This window comes from Trematomus bernacchii, unplaced genomic scaffold (genome assembly GCF_902827165.1).
Source record: "Trematomus bernacchii unplaced genomic scaffold, fTreBer1.1, whole genome shotgun sequence".
NCBI lineage: Eukaryota > Metazoa > Chordata > Actinopteri > Perciformes > Nototheniidae > Trematomus > Trematomus bernacchii.
In genome coordinates this window covers 530,216-548,607 of record NW_022987625.1, presented here as the reverse complement: position 1 = coordinate 548,607, position 18,392 = coordinate 530,216, and the positions used below count along the sequence as shown (strand labels likewise).

At 39.9% G+C, this 18,392-nt stretch overlaps 1 protein-coding gene across 1 annotated transcript; it reads right to left on the bottom strand.

Annotated features, from left to right (window-relative positions):
• Positions 1 to 3,426: 3,426 nt before the first annotated feature.
• LOC117484404 (thyrotropin-releasing hormone receptor-like) lies at positions 3,427 to 14,337 on the bottom strand. Its single transcript, XM_034132867.1, has 5 exons — positions 13,955 to 14,337; positions 12,449 to 12,581; positions 11,605 to 11,756; positions 10,827 to 10,953; positions 3,427 to 4,014 (listed from the first exon to the last, which is right to left on the bottom strand). Exons 1-5 carry the CDS (start codon positions 14,335 to 14,337, stop codon positions 3,427 to 3,429), a joined length of 1,383 nt encoding a protein of 460 aa, XP_033988758.1.
• Between the last annotated feature and the right edge of the window lie 4,055 nt (positions 14,338 to 18,392).

Here is an 18,392-nt window from a genome sequence, read left to right as displayed (position 1 = left end):
TTGTTCACTACAGCAAGACAGTTTCATCCCACAGGCAATAAGACTGTTAAACACCTGAACTGCTGAAACAACATCCACAATATTCATCTGGCTGCTACTTAAAAATTATTTATCTATTTACCCAATATATCATATTTCAATGACTTGCATATAGACTCTTATTGCACTATTTCACTTTTTTAGACTATTTTCTTCTTGTATTTACTATTTACTTGCACTATATTTTTCTGTTTATCTGTGTTATTGTGTATGGAGGACTGAACATGACTTAAGTATAAATAAATAAATAAATAAATGTGTAAATAAATGTATGAAGAAATACAGGAATAAGTAAATAAATAAATAAATACAGGAATAAATAAATGACGAAATAAATACAGGAATAAATAAATGACGAAATAAATACAGAAATAAATCAATGTTGAAATAAATACACAAATAAAAGAATAAATAAATTCATAAATAAATATGGAAATAAATACACCAATGTATAAATAAATAAAACAGAACACACATTATTATATATCTTTCATATATTTCTACATTTACTCGACATACATTTATTTATATTTATGTGTCCGTATGCTAATGAGGTGGGCGGTCCTAACCTCAGTCTGAAGCAGGATTGGTTACAGGAGTGTGTGATCATTTCTGGCAGAGGGCTATACTAACGCCTGGCTAACCGCGCTGATTCGAATGCAGGAGCTTTACTGTTTAGCCCTTATCTTTATACATCCATGGTTTATCCACAGTTGTAAGGATTATTTATGGGTATTGGTTTAAGAGCCATTGGAGATCATTAGCGGACCATTTAGAGAACGGAGAACCAACAGACTATGTCCTCTCTATGTCCAGTTTCGTGTGGAACGATGTATAGAGGACTTGGCTCAGCTCGACATGGATGTGGATTTTAACCCAGCTGTGTTTGAGAGTCTTCAAGAGTTTGCCTGCCAACTTGAAATCCTCTCGGAAACAGGAGGCGACCCTTGGGCGTCCATCTTACATGTTGCCCCCAAACGTTATTGAAGCACATCTTCGTTGGGGGCACACCGCTGGGGACATCGCGAACGGGTGTGCGAAAGAACAATTATTAAAGAAGCCATTATTAGCGAGTTGCCGTGGGTGTACACTGTACACAGAATGAACAGATGTGACTTGCCACAAATCTCTTGCTTCTGCCTGGCTCCAACAATTGGCGAATCCTGCTTCAGACTGAGGTTAGGACCGCCCACCTCATTAGCATACGGACACATAAATAAATAAATGTATGTCGCGTAAATGTAGAAATATATGAAAGATATATAATAACGTGTGTTCTGTTTTATTTGACTTTTATTTATTTATTTGTACATTGGTGTATTTATTTCCATATTTATTTATGCATTTATTTATTTACGTATTTATTTATTTATTCCTGTATTTCTTCATTCATTTATTTACACATTTATTTATTTATACTTAAGTCATATTCCGTCCTCCATAATTGTGTTGCACTGTTGGAGAAGCCTGTGACACAAGATTTTCATCGACGTAACTACACTGTAGCTATGTTCGACAAATAAAGAACCTTGAACCTTGAAGTAGACCCAGCAGGGTCACGTTTCACAAATCCAAAATAAAATTTCAACCAAAACCATCATAACTTAAATATCACTGACAGCAATGTACATCATCATTTCACTACATCAAATAAAGGATGAAGAACAGTCGGCCATATTTACATGCAGCATGTAATTCAAGAGTTTCATTTGTTTAGACTATTTCAACTTTCCATTATTCCTCCTTGTAAAAATACTACACAGCTTCCTAGTGCATGTTTGATACGCTGCCAACTAGATAAAAATAATCCTAGCTAATAAATCCTCATGAGCCTCATGTGAAAAGTTATTTACACTCACTTTCTCCCATTAGTGTTGTCACAGAGCTAATAACCACACGTACAATGCACAGTATGCAATGCACATGTGTATGCTAAGTTGCTAAAGTATTAGCATGGTAAAGGTAAGGAGACATGATCACTGGTGTTAGTGTTCTCATCAGTTAAAGGGTAGGCTGACTTATGGGATAAGTTAATGGAAGCAAATAAGTGCCATAAAGATCTGAATCTTTAAGTAACTGAATGCCTTACTATGTCATTTAATTACTACAGAAAACCATTTCATTACACTGACATAGTGTGTACAAAAAAAACATACTTTCATCAAATAATGAACTAAGTATTTCTGTTCACGATTACATATGAATCATCAGAATAGTTGTTGTAAGGTTGAACGCTTATGGTCACTGTTACTCCTTTCCCACTGAAATCAGTTCCGTGCTGGTGCTAGTTGTTTGCAGTTGGTTCAATTTCCAAACCAAATGAGATCCAGTTTGGTTGTCGAGCGCACATTGCCCGAGTGGAGCCAAGTCATGACGTCAAGGTTAACCAGAAAGAATATCATTTAGAGCTGTGTTTATGTTGCTCTTAATATTATAATAATAGTAATACCTTTATTTATGCAGCACTAAAACAAAGTAACAAAGTGCTTTACATGGCTTAAGAGCAGGCCGTTCAGGCGGCAACAAAGCATGCGGTCACAATTCCCCACCGCCCCAAATCAAATACACAGCATATCAACAACAAAAGCAGTAATACAAAAAAAGAAAAGTAAAACATATTCTTAAAAGAAACACTGGGGTTAAGCCTACTGTTTACTAACGGCAGCTGCCGCTGGAAAGTAGTAATTCTCTGTCTGACTGTCACACAAATAACATCTCCTGATGCATTTTTCCCCATAAGTGAATATTATTTTAGTGTGAATTGACATTGACAATGTTGCTGGTGTAAAAAATAAAGAGAAACGACTTATGCCGATGAAGCAGTGTGCTGCTCTTCAAAACGGTCAATGTTAGCTAACGGCTGGTTATTAAAAGTAGGGTGAAAAATAAATAAATGTCACATGTATGACCTCAAACATGATGGTTATGATGCATATTTGATATACATCTTAGAAAAGAGTGATTGAAATAGGGACAGCTATGTTGAAAGATAATAATGTCTAACTTTTTGTTTGTCACGTCAAATTCTTCTTTCAAAGATATGGATGACACAATTCTTTAAATTGCAGTAGATGCGGTCTTGTTTGTCCTTGAATTCATAATAACTGACTTTCAGTTTGTCAGAAAGTAAAACATATTTTGTTTTGTATTGGTTCTTTAAATGTGAGTGGCAAAAAATGACTATTTTGGAATCATTAAATATTCTAAGTCACAGGTATCTTTTTCTTTTGTCTTTACAATAAAGCGAATCCTATACATTAGTTGTCTACGGCTGTGAAGTCACCAGATGGAACCAGCTCAATTAAAATTATGGCTTTTCTTTCTTGTTGGATTTAAATTGTGTACTTACAAATTCATAGATATCCTATTATATGGTGATATAGAAACTTAAATGTTCTCCTGCTGATGGACGGCTGCAGGTCTGTCTGCTAAATAAACTGTAGTATCATCTAATGAAGGCCAACCTAACACCTGATCTCCAGATAGAGCCGTCTCAGCTGGACCCCCAACAGATCTGAGAGCAGCTGGGCCCATGTTGGTGGCATGGTCTGCTGCCTTGCCATTGACAGTTGTTGTCTCCTGGTGGCTGCTTCCATTTTGCTGTGAGGTCATCTCAATTGCAGTTTTCATTAGGTCTCTCCTAGCCTTTTCATTGGTTCCATTGCTATCGGCCTGCGAGGTTCGTGGGTCTCTGACGGTGCCGAAGCCAGTCTGAATCATTGATAGTGTCCTATGATTAGCCTCTGGTCTCTGGCAACGGTAAAGCCCGCGAAAGGCTGAGCGAAACTTCTGAGACATAGCATTGTATATGACAGGATTTATAGCGCTGTTGGCATAGATGCACGTCCGACAAAACAGGAGGAACCAGGCATCCAGATAAGGTGTGGACACAAAAGAGTTGATCAAAACTAAAGTCCGGTATGGCATCCACAGAAGAGCAAAGAGGATCACCACTACTGCCAGCATCTTTGTCACCTGAGAAGTAGAGATAGCATTACACCACATTAGAGCAGCTGTGATTTAAGATATAAACAAATGAAGACTCTGATTTATTGACAAATGTAATCCTGTTAGACAAATCAATCCCTTCAGCAACAGTTTAGCCTCTGATGGTGGCTCTAATGTTCATCATTGGCATCCATTGTTATCTCGCAAACGAGACTGCCAGGTGAAGTGAAACACCCTCAGCATGCCTTGACCGTCGTCACCACCCCACCACTGGTTGGTGACCATGGTAAAAGCTCCTACATTTTTTAACCAGTGCGAGACATAGTGAAGCTGAAAAGATTAATTTAATCAGTTGCCAATAACAGCCCCCTTCCACCCAGATCCTCCCCTGTGTGACAGGTAGATACAGGAAGTGCACACGCCTCCTCTCCATAAGAACCTTTTGGAGATGATTGTCTGTGTCCAGCTCTTAAGCAGTAAGCCAGTGTAAGCCAGCTTTGCAGGTAGTTAAAAAGGGAAACTGATGTACAAGAAAATGTTTATTTAAACATGAAGGAGCCAGGGAGGAGAGCTTTCTAATTATATTTGTGCTGCCATAATGAGGCAGAAAGCACTGGGATGACATTTTGAATATGCATATTATGACTGACATTATGGATACTTGACTCTCTGTCATTACACACAAATCAGATCTGAACACAGCATCCTCCAAGAATGAATCCAGAAATCAAACCATATAATTCACATTCAGCCTCTGATGCTATCCACTTACCCGGGGCAACAACGACCAAGCCTCCCCACTTCTCCTCTTCAACATGCACTTGAGGAGATCACAGACATGAGAAACTCTCACAGACTATACGATCTCACATCCCACTCTATTCATCTCAAATCATAAAAGTGCCATTCTCTGGCATACACAAGTTTATCAAACTCCTATCAGATTGAGTTATAAAATGATGAATGAAAGAGCATAAAGTGCCTATTGAACAAGCGAGAGAGTAAAATCATCTGCAGTATTAAGCACACTTCAATGTAAATCCCAAATCACATTATGCAAAACTTTGGATCCTAGATGGAGCCCCTTGAACGTGAGATTAGGATCTCCTCTGCCTTCTGATGAGAGTTGATGAGTGAGCCTCACACAGAGACACAGTGACACAGATAATCTCACACTCCTGGACCCATTAGTGGAATGTTTCATGTGCACAATAATGAATGTTGCCTTAAGGACCTCCCATTGTTATGCTCTTTCATGATTTTTGAAAAAAGTAATTTTATTGACTGTTTCTTTCCTCATTGACTGCTGACACTTGCGCAGGGTCGGCTTCATGGGGGGTCATTCACGGGCCATGCCCCCCCCAAACGAGTCACTGTGCCCCCCCAACGCAGGGCAGGCAAGCCCTGACACTTTTGTCTGTGTTTTGTTTTGTTATCATATTATAAGTGAAAACGTTTCCACTAAATGTTTTTTGTGTGAAATAAATCAGAAATATAGAATACAAATAAAAAACAGCCTGAGGTGTGCTCACTGCTGCTCGTTGATTGGTGTGTTGCTTGACCAATGACCCCCGACCTTTGTTTTGTTGTCATTACGTGGCTGACTGTTTAGTTGTAAGCCCAGTGGCGATCTGTTCATCTGTTACACTGATTATACAGTAAATACATCGAAAATAATATGATACAGTACAGTACAAGTACTTCTGGGTCTCTGTGTTTCATTCAAGCTCGGCTCATATGTGTGGCAAGAGCGCATTTTGTTGTTGTTAGCATCTGGTTAGCTAGCTATGCTAACGGATATAAAGAGCTGTTTCTACAACAAGTGTGGAGGAGAGTCCTCTCCTGTCAGACTGAGAGGCTCAGATAACTACAGCTCAGTGAGGTAAGGTCAGGACTCTGTCAGTGTTTAGATCATTAACTTAAGTTATCTCAGTAGGTCTCAAACGGTATTTCCGAGGAACACCTTTATATGATCATTATAGTTATTATTAAATAAGAGAATAAATGAAAAACAGGTATGAAATACTATATGACAGTAAAAGAAGAATAAAGTTTAAAAGGGGAGTGATTTGTAAAATAAAGAAAAAGTAAATCTGTTTACAGTTCTGTTTCATATGGGTGTTGAGAGAGGTATCCATAGATCTCTTAATTTTGCTCTCAAAGTGCACCAGATTGATGCTTTTAACTTCAATATTTAAAAAACATCTTCCCGGGGGAGCATGCCCCCGGACCCCCCTAGAGGAGGTTAGGTCCACCCCCCACCTAAAACATGTTCACATGGATAGGATATTAATAAATTTGCACACTTTTTATATGGTGGCCTATGTCCATATGTTTCTGTTTTGGTGGTCGTGCCACAACCGTGCATGTATGCACAAGTCATAGGTGCGCAAAGAAATAACACTACACCCTGCAGTGTGTGTGAAAACAAGAGACTTTACAACATGTTTTAAAATTGAAGTTGCTTTGGTGTTTGTGTGTTGGTTGTTGACGGCAGTGTGTGCCCCCCCCATGGTAAATGATTGCACCCCCATTCGATTTGTTCTAGAGCCAACCCTGCACTTGCGCCTCCCTATAGACCACAGAGGACAAAAAAGTGCTTCAGTTTAGAATCCAATTTCTGCTGGGGATTAGCAATGGTCCTGTCCAGATTTGCATACTAACGATAATAAATGTGTTTGTGATGAACACATATCTTCCCAAACACGCTTCCAGAACAAAAGGGATGTTTTTATGTATGTATGTATGAATGTGTCTTTATAACTTATGATTAATAAGTCTGTTGTTTTGTCTGTCTGACTTTTGTTTTGTTATGTTTGTTTTTGCTATATTACTTGTAAAGCGACCTTGGGTCCCTTGAAAGGCACTATATAAATGCAAGCTATTATTATTATTAATGACAGAATAATACTAATTAAGTATGTGAGAACATCTCTTCAGGAATGGTTTTCCTTCTACAAGATGTAAGGTGTTATGATTAGCTGATTATCACTGAATATAAAGTACGAATGAGACGCTAGTGAGGTCATTTTCAGGTATTGTATCATAAATAAAGTAAAGTACACTATTGGTAACTAAAGTATTTTTAACTTGATGATGGCAATGAATAAAAGGTCAGGGGCTCACCATAGTTTAATCTCTCCTCTGGGATGTATAAATGTTATACGATTAATGAACTAATTCATCTTTAATCAGAACAGTTTATTCTCACTCCTCCTGCTGCCTGTAATCAGCTGATTATGGGCGGGCGTCCACTCTATTAGTTAACCGACTACTTTTAGACACAATCTCCAACATCCAATCATCATGCTGCTGTCAGATTTTGTAACTGTTCGGCTTTGACCTGTAGTAACCTGTCATTTAGGGCGTCCATGCGGGGGACATCCCCCCATCCACCTCCTGTCGTTAGATCCACGTCCAGCCAGGCTCCTCAACTTCACTCAGCATCAAATCGTGGGTTGCGGTCCAATAGTCCATTTAGCTTAGGAACCTTCCTAACGGAGTGAAATGACCCTGGAATTCCCTCAGTGGCAGCCATGATAAGTGCCGTTCCAATTCTCTAGATCAGGGGTTTTCAAAGTGTGGGAAGGTGAGCCTCCCCTCAGAGAACATAAGAACAGCCGCGCCCCCCCCTCCCAATTATTATTGCCATTATTATTATTATTATTATTATTGTTGTTGTTGCTATAATGCAGGGGTATTATTATCCAGTGGAAAGTCCTTACCTACTGGCCTAGTTAAATCAAAGTGGTGACTTTTTTTTGGCTGGGCAGTGTAGTTTTACACACCGTCTTATTTGACTTTCTCAGGACTTAAAACAGTTTTTTGGGCGTAGACCCCCACAAAGAAAAAAATATATTTACACACGTAAGGTCATCATCTTAACAGTTTTTTATGCTCATCGAGTCATACGTTAGCAGAGCATCAAGTTGACATGCCTATTACAGCTAAATGCGGCGATTACCATGTTGTTCAGCAAAACGCCTCACAAACTTATTAAGATCAAAGCTTTAGTGCGTTTTGATTCAATGCTGAGTACAGCCAAACTTGACAGTCTCTTCTCTGTCATTGTAGACCGCAAACACCTCATTCCTTCCGTCTACTTGGATCCGAATGCGCCATCCCGTTCAAATGAAATCGCCGCCTATCACATTTCCTCGCTCGCGCCAGGGCTGGGGGAGGGGTTACAAGGCTCGCATCTTGTGCTGCATTCACTTGCACTCGGACATTAGAGACTTTCTCTCATAAATGTCCGATGAGCCACAACTTTTATTTCAAAACAAAGCTGACGTTTTCTGCCAGACGCTGTCTCCTCTTTCACTTTAGGTAACTTCACAAAAAATCGATCCATGTTGCCGCTCGCATAAAGTTAGCTGAAGTTAACTAGCCAGATTTCACTGTTTCTCGTTATTTCTTTCTCACGCTGCGCCTCCCCTGAAGCTCTCTGGCGCCCCCCAGGGGAGGCGCGCCTCACACTTTGAAAACCGCTGCTCTAGAAAGGAGGTTTCAAACTTCCTTTATAACCTCCTTTAGCTTAGGAACCACTGGACCTCCCTTTACGTAAGGAGAGGAGAAAATGCTGCCCCACAATGCCTTGCAGCCGCAGTATTTGCCGTCACACAACAGTCGGCCATTCACGGAAACAACCGATTATGACCGAGAAATGATATCATGAAAGTTACTGTGCTTATTAAGCTTTTTAAAACGTATGTGGTAAGTTGCCAAAGTGCTTTGTTTTGAACGTTCATCAGTATTATAATCAAAAAGAGAAATATGAACGTTAGTTTTTACTGAAATGATCAAATAAAGTCAACATTTCGCAGTCTTTACTGAGCTGTGTGGGGGTTGTTCAACTTTTAAAAGATGTTTGAATGGTGATATACACAGTGATAGATGTTAAGGACTAACGTTTATAATAAATACATTTGTATTGATTTTAAGATCTTTTCATAGTTCATACAATCATACGTATTGGGATCATTTGTATTAATGTGGACCGGAGGGAGAGGGTGACGAGCATAAGTTTCACTTTCCTTTTTATTTCAATTCCAACTTTGGTCATGAAGAATATGTTTCTCTGTTGTCCATGTTCATAAAGCATAAAACAACAGCATCAGAGCACGGTGCAGAGTCTCTAGATGAGTTTACAGTAGTCCCTCGTTCTTATTAAACATCCATGTTGTAGTCCGCTGTATAGAAAACTGTAGTTTCCATAGTTTCCCCACAGCAGCAGCAGGCGCACATTTATGACCTCCGCTGGCGCATCATAAACACGTCGGATAGTGAAAGTGCAGTCGGATTCTCTAAAGTACCGCAGTCTCTTCTCCTAAATACTTTTGAATTCTCCTATCCACTATCCCTTAACCCCGTGACGTTTCACTCAGAGGTCAAGGAATAGACGATAGGGTTAGAATTTAGGAGCTGATTTTTGGATTATTGGATCGCAACCCAGATCTTCAGCATGCTCTTCCTCCCATTGGTCCCCAGGGGATAAATATTCTTTAAGCCAAAATAAGTCTCTCCTGTTTTAAATGTACATTTTCTCAGATGTCTCCAGATAAACAAAGTGGGGCAGATGCTGGATGTTTTCAGATTAAGATGGAGGAAGATTTTATTCAACTTTTATCCAAAAAGAGAAAACTGGATGAAAAACCAAGACAGCATGTAATTATTTATCTATGGTGTTATGGTCTGTCAAATTCTGTGCATGTTGAGTATAATGTGCTCTGTATATGGTTTTGTATTGGACGAGATGAAGGTATGTAATCACACATTTTCTTTCCATGTGGGGACAGTGAAATCACAGAAGAAAAACTACCACCATACTTTTTTTTTTTTGAATCCTGTTGACACTAATTCAGAACTGGACACAGATTTCTGTCAAACTTAATCTGCAACTTCTGTAGCTGCTCATTGATTTCCAACTCAGGCAAAAATAAAATCCCACATTAAAAAAGAAAAAGTCTACTCAGTGTTTTAAAAGTCGATTCAAAAGGTCAAGGCGGCCCTTCAAGGTGAACCAGGCAGATAACCTGTAGGAACATGACTCTGCCACCAGAAGAGAGGGAGACAGGAAACTGAATTGTTGATTGAACAATAATCAGCTGCTGAAAAACAATCAGACAAGGACTTCATTTGAAGCTTAATGGTACCTTGGTAATGCTAACACCTTCTTTTGTCTTCCATGTAATAACATTAGAAGAAAAAAGGCTAGTTGAAAGAATCTATTTTAAGATGTTTGAGTATAATATATATACATACATACAGTATATATATAGTTAAATACAAAAATGTACATTCAGAGACAGAAACTTTGGTTGCTTTAGTAGCGAACACAGATCTCTGTACAATGGCTTCTTAATTCCCATTCAACTTTTGAAAGAACAAAATGTGAACACAAATTAGCCCTTCCTCGACAGAGACACACTTTGTTGTAACCCTTCAGAGTGGATATAGGCTTCCAAAGGCAGATGCTTTTAAGAGCACACAGCCTGAGGGAATGTTTTGCAGGAGCACCATGTTTCTGTTTCACAGAGGGCTTTCTCTGTTAAAGGCTCTTTGACTGCTCAGCCTGAGGAAAAGAAGCCATTACTGCCACGATTGCCTTCAGGGCCTCCTAACAGTGAGGACAGAGAGGTGCAGAGAGGCCACTGTTCTGAGGCAAAGGATAATCACCATGCTGTGAAGACGGAATCGCTGCCTCTATATTCCCAGCAGATCACACACACAGCCAAAGACGTGACCGGGGTCAAATGTGACTAAAGCTATCGCACAGCAATTACTTGTGTAAGCAAGAAATGACAGCGCAGAAGGGGTTAAATGTGGGATGGGGCAGATACCTGTTTCCTGGAGGAGAGGGCGCTCTTTGGCCGGCTCTGGCGACCCGCCTTCCTCCCAGCTTCAGAGGCGTCCCGGCAGCTGCGGCGCAGGGTGGTGGCGCTGGTGTCAGGGAGGGTGGACAGCGGGCTGGGGGGACACAAGCAGCATGTTACATCTGGTCTGCTTCTAGCATGTGCTGTAGGGTTTATGTATGGGTCTTGAAATCCTGTATAAAAAAAAAGGAGGAGCTGATTTGAAACAAAAACGACTTTAGATATTGTTTTATATACTCTTTACCCAATTGTGAACAGATGATCACTGCCTTCTGAATCCAGTAGAAGGTGAAGCCGGTTTCTTCTAACCCATATTAGTGCTAACATTTTAAATGGGGGCTGGTATAGGTGAACCTCTGAAACCACTGGAGCCCATGTTTTCCATAATGAAGCTGGAAAGATTATTGCATTGTGACTTTGCCTGCACTGAAAAAACTGAAACAGTGACTTTAACTAAATGTCAAAAAATGTCACATAACTATTAGGTTAGTTGTGTTAATGTTTAACTCCAAGGCCAGGCTGAGAGAAAACAAACGCAAAACAACAAATGACATCATCAGGGTTATTCTCGCAGACAAGGCTCCTCAAGATCCATAGAAGATTTTCTTCCACTCTTTCACAGGCTGGGCAGTACTTCTCACGCTGAATAAACTGATACTTTACATGTTTAAAATTGGTGGAGGGTCTAATGAATGAATGAATGAACGAACATGTATGATATGGTGTGAAAGTCCTTTAACAGTACCTGAGGTAGAGGATCCGTGCTATCAAGCCATACAGCACGATGGCGAGGAGCAGCGGTATGACGTAGAAAATGGCGAAGTCAATGAGGTATATGGGCAGGTAGAGCTCCCGTTTGACTTTGTAGCCACACTGCACATGTCCGTCCTGGTTCACCTGATGTCACACATGGTAGAGACGCTAGGTTAAAACAGGCATCCAGCTCATACACATCTTACACATCTCAACACAATGACACTACTCTCAGAAATTCTACAGAAGTCTTACAAAAGTTTGACAGTTGAACCGCAATATGAACAATTGTTTATCAGAAAAAAAAATCATGTGTTCATGACTCATGTAAGGACTTACTTTGCAGTCCCTGTGAAGGACATAATTTACTTATATAGCCTCCCATAGCAATGTATCAATATTAAAGTATTAAAATATATACATATAAATGTACATTTGCACCTTACACTTCATTATATGTATGTTTATACTAAGAAAACTTTTTTTTATCAAATGCCTAATTTTTGAATAGTTGTTGATCAATCTGCTGCAGGTAAACCTCTCATTCATTATCTGTAGCTGCGCTTTACAGGGTTGGGGGGGCTGACGTTGGGCGAGACACGGGTTACACCCCGGTTGACAGATGAGAGACAACCATTCAAGAGCACATTCAAACAAAATGTAGAATCAACATTTCTCTAACCTGCATGTCTTTGGACTGTGAGAGGAAGTTGGCCCCATGCTAACACCAGGAGAACATGCAGACTGTACACGCCCAGCAAGCCAGTGGGCTCAAACCCAGAACCCTCTTGCACACACAAAGGAATGCAAAATGCAGTATATACATTTATTTATACCTGAATGTCCACCAGGAAAAACCACAACATGCAGTAGACGCAGGTGAAGAACCACACGCCTGCGATGATCCGCTTGGCCCGGGACACTGTGCACACGGTCTGAGCCTTCATGGGATGGCAGATAGCTATGTACCTGCATGCAAAAAAATGGAAGGTTCAAACACAACCATGGCTGTTAATATGTTAACCCTGAACATCTGTTGGTAGTAGATAACACTGTGTAATCACAGCGAGGTTTACTGGTTTTAAGTTGTCTACATTACATTACAGTACATATCATTTAGCTGACGTTTTTATCCAAAGCTTCTTACAGTTAGTGCAGATATATTCACTTCAAGCAAGATCATACCATAGTAAGTGCTGGTGAATCAGTTACAAGGCCTAAATTAACTCTAAACTTTTTTTTGTGTCTAAAAATGTGCAGCAGAGCAGTGAGCAGCGCCTCCTCTCTTGCTAAACGTTATGCTAGCTTCTTGGTTTATAGGCCTGAGGCTGTGTGTGAGAGTTTTCCTGGGTGTTCAATCATTCATCTAAGCAGTTGGCATTAAGATATGGAGAGATCACCAGGTTTTTCATACAATTCTGCCTCGGTCACAGTTCTGATGGGATATGTGAAGAAGGCCACTGCTCATCATTGACTATTTTCTTGTTTCATAGCTTATTAGCTGTTTTTGATGGTTGAGATATTAGATGACATTACTGCATTACATTTTATATATATTTTAGGTGATGATCGAGATAGACAGAACAAGATGCACATCTTTCTATCTCTCTCTCTAAGATGTACCTTGTGCTGCTTCAGCATTTATGTTAATATAACAGTTTATGATGGGCCAAAACATTCCGAAACTTTAGGTCTAATTTTGTATAATTGACTTCATGACTTTTACTGTACTTGTTCTGTTGAATGTATTTGTAGGAGGTTTCTGTGGTGGGTTGTGTTTTTCTATGTGTAGCTGGGGGCTGACTGCCTGCCTCTGGCTCCAGAGCTCCTCTCAACACTGCACTTCCTTGAATCCTTACCAATACACTGCACATGTGTGAAGTCCATCAGTGAACGGATGATGAAAAATGTGGAATGAATACAGAAGTTAAACTCCTTCCTTTCAAAAACATTACAGACATAAGGTTTGGTTAGATTGTGGCACAATAACTACTACAAAGATAAGGGAAACTCTATAACCACTTTATTTAGCGAAGACATTGAAATGTTTTTTGAACAGCAAATTACCAAATTGTGCAAATAAGAATGGAGCACCATAGATTGCACATTGACTGTCATCGATGTGATGTCAGTGGTTCCTATTTTTAAGAAAAACAAGACGTGCCATCAGAGGACATTCTGACTCGTTCACATATAGAGCTTAAGTTTAAACACTTGTCCAATGCAGCCTATGCAATTTAAAAGACAAGTAATTTTTCCGCGAAAGTAAAATCAATGCCAATAACAACTCAACAAATGAATGTCCAGCCGAAGCTGTACAGAGAAGAGTTATCTATGCTCACCTCTCCAGGGTGAAGGCAGTGATGGAGCAGGAGGACACGTTTATGCCCAGGTACTGAAGGTAGGTGATGCCCAGGCAGCCGGCGTGGCCAAATATCCACGTTCCCGTCAGACTGTCGGACACGTTGGGCAGCCCCGCCGCCACCAGCACCGTCAGGTCCGCTATGGCCAGGCTGACCAGGTAACAGTTGGTGGGTGTCCTCATGTGACGGGTGGTGAGGACCACGAGGACCACCATGATGTTTCCCACGATGCCCGCACCACAAACCACAAGGACCAGGAACACTGACACCGCCTTGTACTCCAGCGAGTCAGAGACGGCGGCGCTGGGACTCAGAGAGATGTTGGTCGGGGTGTCCATTCTGGAGCTCACGTTGTTAGTCATATCTGCTAGCCGCTGGCTTTTTACACCCCAAGTGATTTTTGATCGCAGGTTATGTTCATTAGATTAAAATGATGAGGGGCATTACCCTGTAATTTTGCCATGTTTTTCCCCTTCATATAGACCATTAACTTCTAATTAAAGCCAGCCCAGTTGTAAGTAACATGACTGGAGCTAACAGGTTGACAAGCTGAGCTATCAATACATACTACAGAGGAGACGCTGGGAGTTTGCTTGTTACAAGTCTTTGACCTTGGTTTTTCCTTTTGTCACTCACCTTTACTGACCCATCATTCATCTTCCTTTCTAATAAGTAGAGGGAAAAAACAACGTTGAAAATGATCCCAGGACTTCCACTCAGGCCCCCTCTGAGTTACCTAGAAATATAAAAGGAGTGCAATTAACTGGACAAAGAGGGAACTGATTGAAAATAAACTTTTCAATGTCAATGTCAAACCCACATTAACACCTATAGAGACTTCTCTTTGTGAATCTCTCAACTGCAATTCTGGCAGACCAAGTTGATATATGCTTCTTGGATGTGCTCGAAAAGTGGTTAAAATGGTGCTTAAAACCAAAGATTGGGTGGGTTGAAACGAAAAAAATAAGCTGTAATTGCAAACAATATGTAAGGAAGACTTAAGTGGGTATTCTACATGGGAGCGATGAGAAGTGAGGCAGGGACGAGCTCTGCCTCACGTAACCCTACAGCAACTGGCTGGAGCACGGGCACTAATTTAGCGCGAGCACTTATTTTGTGCCCGCGCTCCAGCCAGTTACTCTGTGGGGTGAGGTGAGGCACAGATGAGATCTGCCTCACCTCAGATGCGTCACCCCACAGAAACTGGCTGGAGCGCGGGCACTAAGCGCATGCCTGTTACCATCTCACTGTAGGTCACCAATGTAATGTTTGTAGATCCCTTTATTACAGGAGTCCTCGCCATCCATAGTCTCTAAATAACTTATTTCACGTATATATGATATTTAGGCTCGCTGGTCTCATCGTACAACGGCAATGAGAAAGCACCAGGGGAGGCAGCCATAACCTCTGCCGCACTGAAGGGGGCGCACGTGAGCACACAGGTTCTTGTTGCTACTGTAATTCTACGCAGAGACGGTACGCAAACAACAAGCTAGACTTTTTAAACTACAGGAAGATAAGGAGGACTTTTACAAAAAAGTAATAAAGATTGTTGTCCAGAAAGATAGCATGGACTTCATCTTCAAGTCAAGGTAAGACCACATTTGCAATGAAAATGGGATCTTACTAAGAGAGAACAATCCAATATTTAAATTGTGGGTATCTTTTTGTTGAACGGTCTGTTTAAAATGAATCGAAGCATCAGACTAAAAAAGCTTTTGAAAATAACAGAATGTTTCGATTACGGTCAAACTATAATATTTGTAAATCTGACTCTGAAAGAGTCAGTGCCTCACCATGAACCTCACCGCACGTCACTGTTCTATTGGTAGTATGTTTCGTGCCTGCACCACGTATTTACTCAACAAAAACACACAATTATCCTTGTTTTTATTTATTTGTTTAATTCTATAATATCTGTCTTTTTTGCCGTCCGTCAGGAACTGAATTTCAAAATAAAGTCACCGGAAACAGACGTAGGCGATACACACCCACTAAACTGATTACCCAAGATCCTCAGCTATGGTTGAAGCTCAGTGATTGGATGTTTTAGCCGCAATGCACGTTGGGATATGGTGTTAATGCGATATGAAATAGCAAATATGTTTTACTGAGTTTAGGATGGCCGAAGACACTACACTACCCATAATCCTCAGCTATCGTTTGGGACTACAGGTCCTTTGCTTGACAAACCCCGTGATTAATCTTCAAGCTCTGTGATTGGATGTTGGAGTGGCAGTGTGCCAAGGTTACGCCGAGCGTCAAACAGCTCTATGAAATTGAATGAAACCACGGCAGACTATCCAAAACTGGACTCGAACGGGTCCAGCCCCGCTAGTTACTTTACAGATTCTGATTAATGATGTGAAATATAAACAACCCTTAAATCAGACTTTAGTTACACCTGAGTCAAATTCAGGGAAGGTGATTGTCAAGTGCCAACAATCAGGAGAGATATTTGATAGTTGGTGCTTGAAAAGACTAAACATTTATCTGCAGATCTCTATAAAGTATATTCATTACTCGTTATTCTCTACTAATAGTTAATTAAAAACTGTATATAATGGCTAATTTGCACATCCCTTTCAAGATTTCAAGATTTTCTAAGGTTTATTGACATATCATATACACCAGTGGTTCCCCCCCTTGGGGGGGGCACCAAAGATCGCAGGGGGGGCGCCAGGCCTCAGATGATTTGAGGCCAAATATCATATTTAGACTTTTTTATTTTTTTTATTTTTTATATATATATAATACATGATTGTCACTAAAAGCCTTGTCGCTACATTACAATAAAATCCAACAGGAGTCATTTGGGGGGGCTCTTGCGAAAAAAGTTTGGGAACCCCTGATATACACAACTACGGTGTAGTTATGCAATGAATGAAAAACTTGGGTCGCAGGTTCCTCAACAGTGCATTACAAGACATATATCAATATGTGTGTATACCTCCACCATTAAACTGTCATATTCTGCACATTTCTTATACTATCTACATACATAAGTGTATAATTAATATGTATAATATCAGTTAAAATAAGTGCTTCAACATAGTTAACATTGCAGGAAAGCAATATATTAGACGTTAAGTACTTTGTCAGGCTTAATATTTATCTGTAGATACCCCCAAAGCTTTTTTCTTATTTAAAAGAAGACCTTAACCTAAAGTATTCTTTAATGTGTTAATAAAGGTTAATTAGTTTGTCTGTTTTGCACATCCTCCTATTAACCTCTTTGTACATCCGGCACTAAACTGTTTTATTGTAGAGATCACTTACAGTATCTTCTTCTTCTATATTTCTATCATTGGCCTTCTACTTTCCCCCTATTTTGTACTCTTAATATTTACATTTTTTCATCAAATATAACATATTCAACAAAAAAATTCAATAACGTGCTTTCATTTCATTTCATTTCAAACCTTTATTTAACCAGATTGGTCCCATTGAGATCATAGATCTCTATTTCAAGGGAGACCTGCAGCATATAGGTTCCACATGAAACATAAAACAATAAAGGACATCATATATTATATTTACAGGATACATTTACATAGTTATAGACATTTACAAGTACCCATAGTATCAACGAGCATTTCATTTAGCCTAGCTTTAAAAACATGCAGAGGAATGAGATTGCTCAGTTTTAATTCTTGCTGAAGATTGTTCCAAGCAAGTGGAGCTGCGCACATAAAAGCTGTCTTACCTAAGACAGTCCTTGCTCTTGGCACATCTAACAAGACTACATCATGCGATCTCAGACAATAGCTGCTTGAAACTCTCTGTGTTATCAGAGAGCAGATATAATACGGGAGTTTACCCAACAAAGCTTTATAAATAAACGTGTACCAATGACTGAGCCTCTGTACAGTAAGTGATGGCAAACCTGCCTTGGCATACAGGGTACAGTGAAGTGTAAGTGCTTTACAATTTGTGACAAATCTCAGTGCGCTGTGATAGGCGGCATCTAACTTGTTCAGGCAATGGGCAGGTGCATTCATATAGATCAGATCACCATAGTCCAGCACAGGTAAAAAGGTCACAGTGACTAGCCTTTTTCTGGCTTCAAATGAGAAACAGGACTTGTTTCTGAAAAAGAAACCAAGTCTAACCCTAAGCTTTTTAAGCAGGTTATTGACATGAAGTTTAAAAGTAAGACAATCATCAAGCCAGATACCTAGGTATTTATAACAGGCAACCACTTCTAGTACTTGTCCTTGCATAGTAACAATATCTAAAACAGGCTCTGGTGTCTTTTTAGCTTTTGAAAAAAGCATTACCTTGGTTTTATCAACATTTAAAAGAAGCTTAAGTTCAGAGAGCTGAGTCTGAATAATGTTAAAAACAGCCTGTAATTTAACAACCGCCTCCTTAATCGAGGGACCTGCACAGTACATCACGGTATCATCCGCATAAA

Bases quoted from the DNA above. Each gene is read 5' to 3' on its own strand.
- LOC117484404 (XM_034132867.1), bottom strand. From the start codon at position 14,337: ATGACTAACAACGTGAGCTCCAGAATGGACACCCCGACCAACATCTCT. The intron at 11,757-12,448 runs GTATAAATAAAT...GTGTGACATCAG, and splicing joins TTTTCCTGGTGGACATTCAG to GTGAACCAGGACGGACATGT. The intron at 10,954-11,604 runs GTACTGTTAAAG...GTGTCCCCCCAG, and splicing joins GCACGGATCCTCTACCTCAG to CCCGCTGTCCACCCTCCCTG.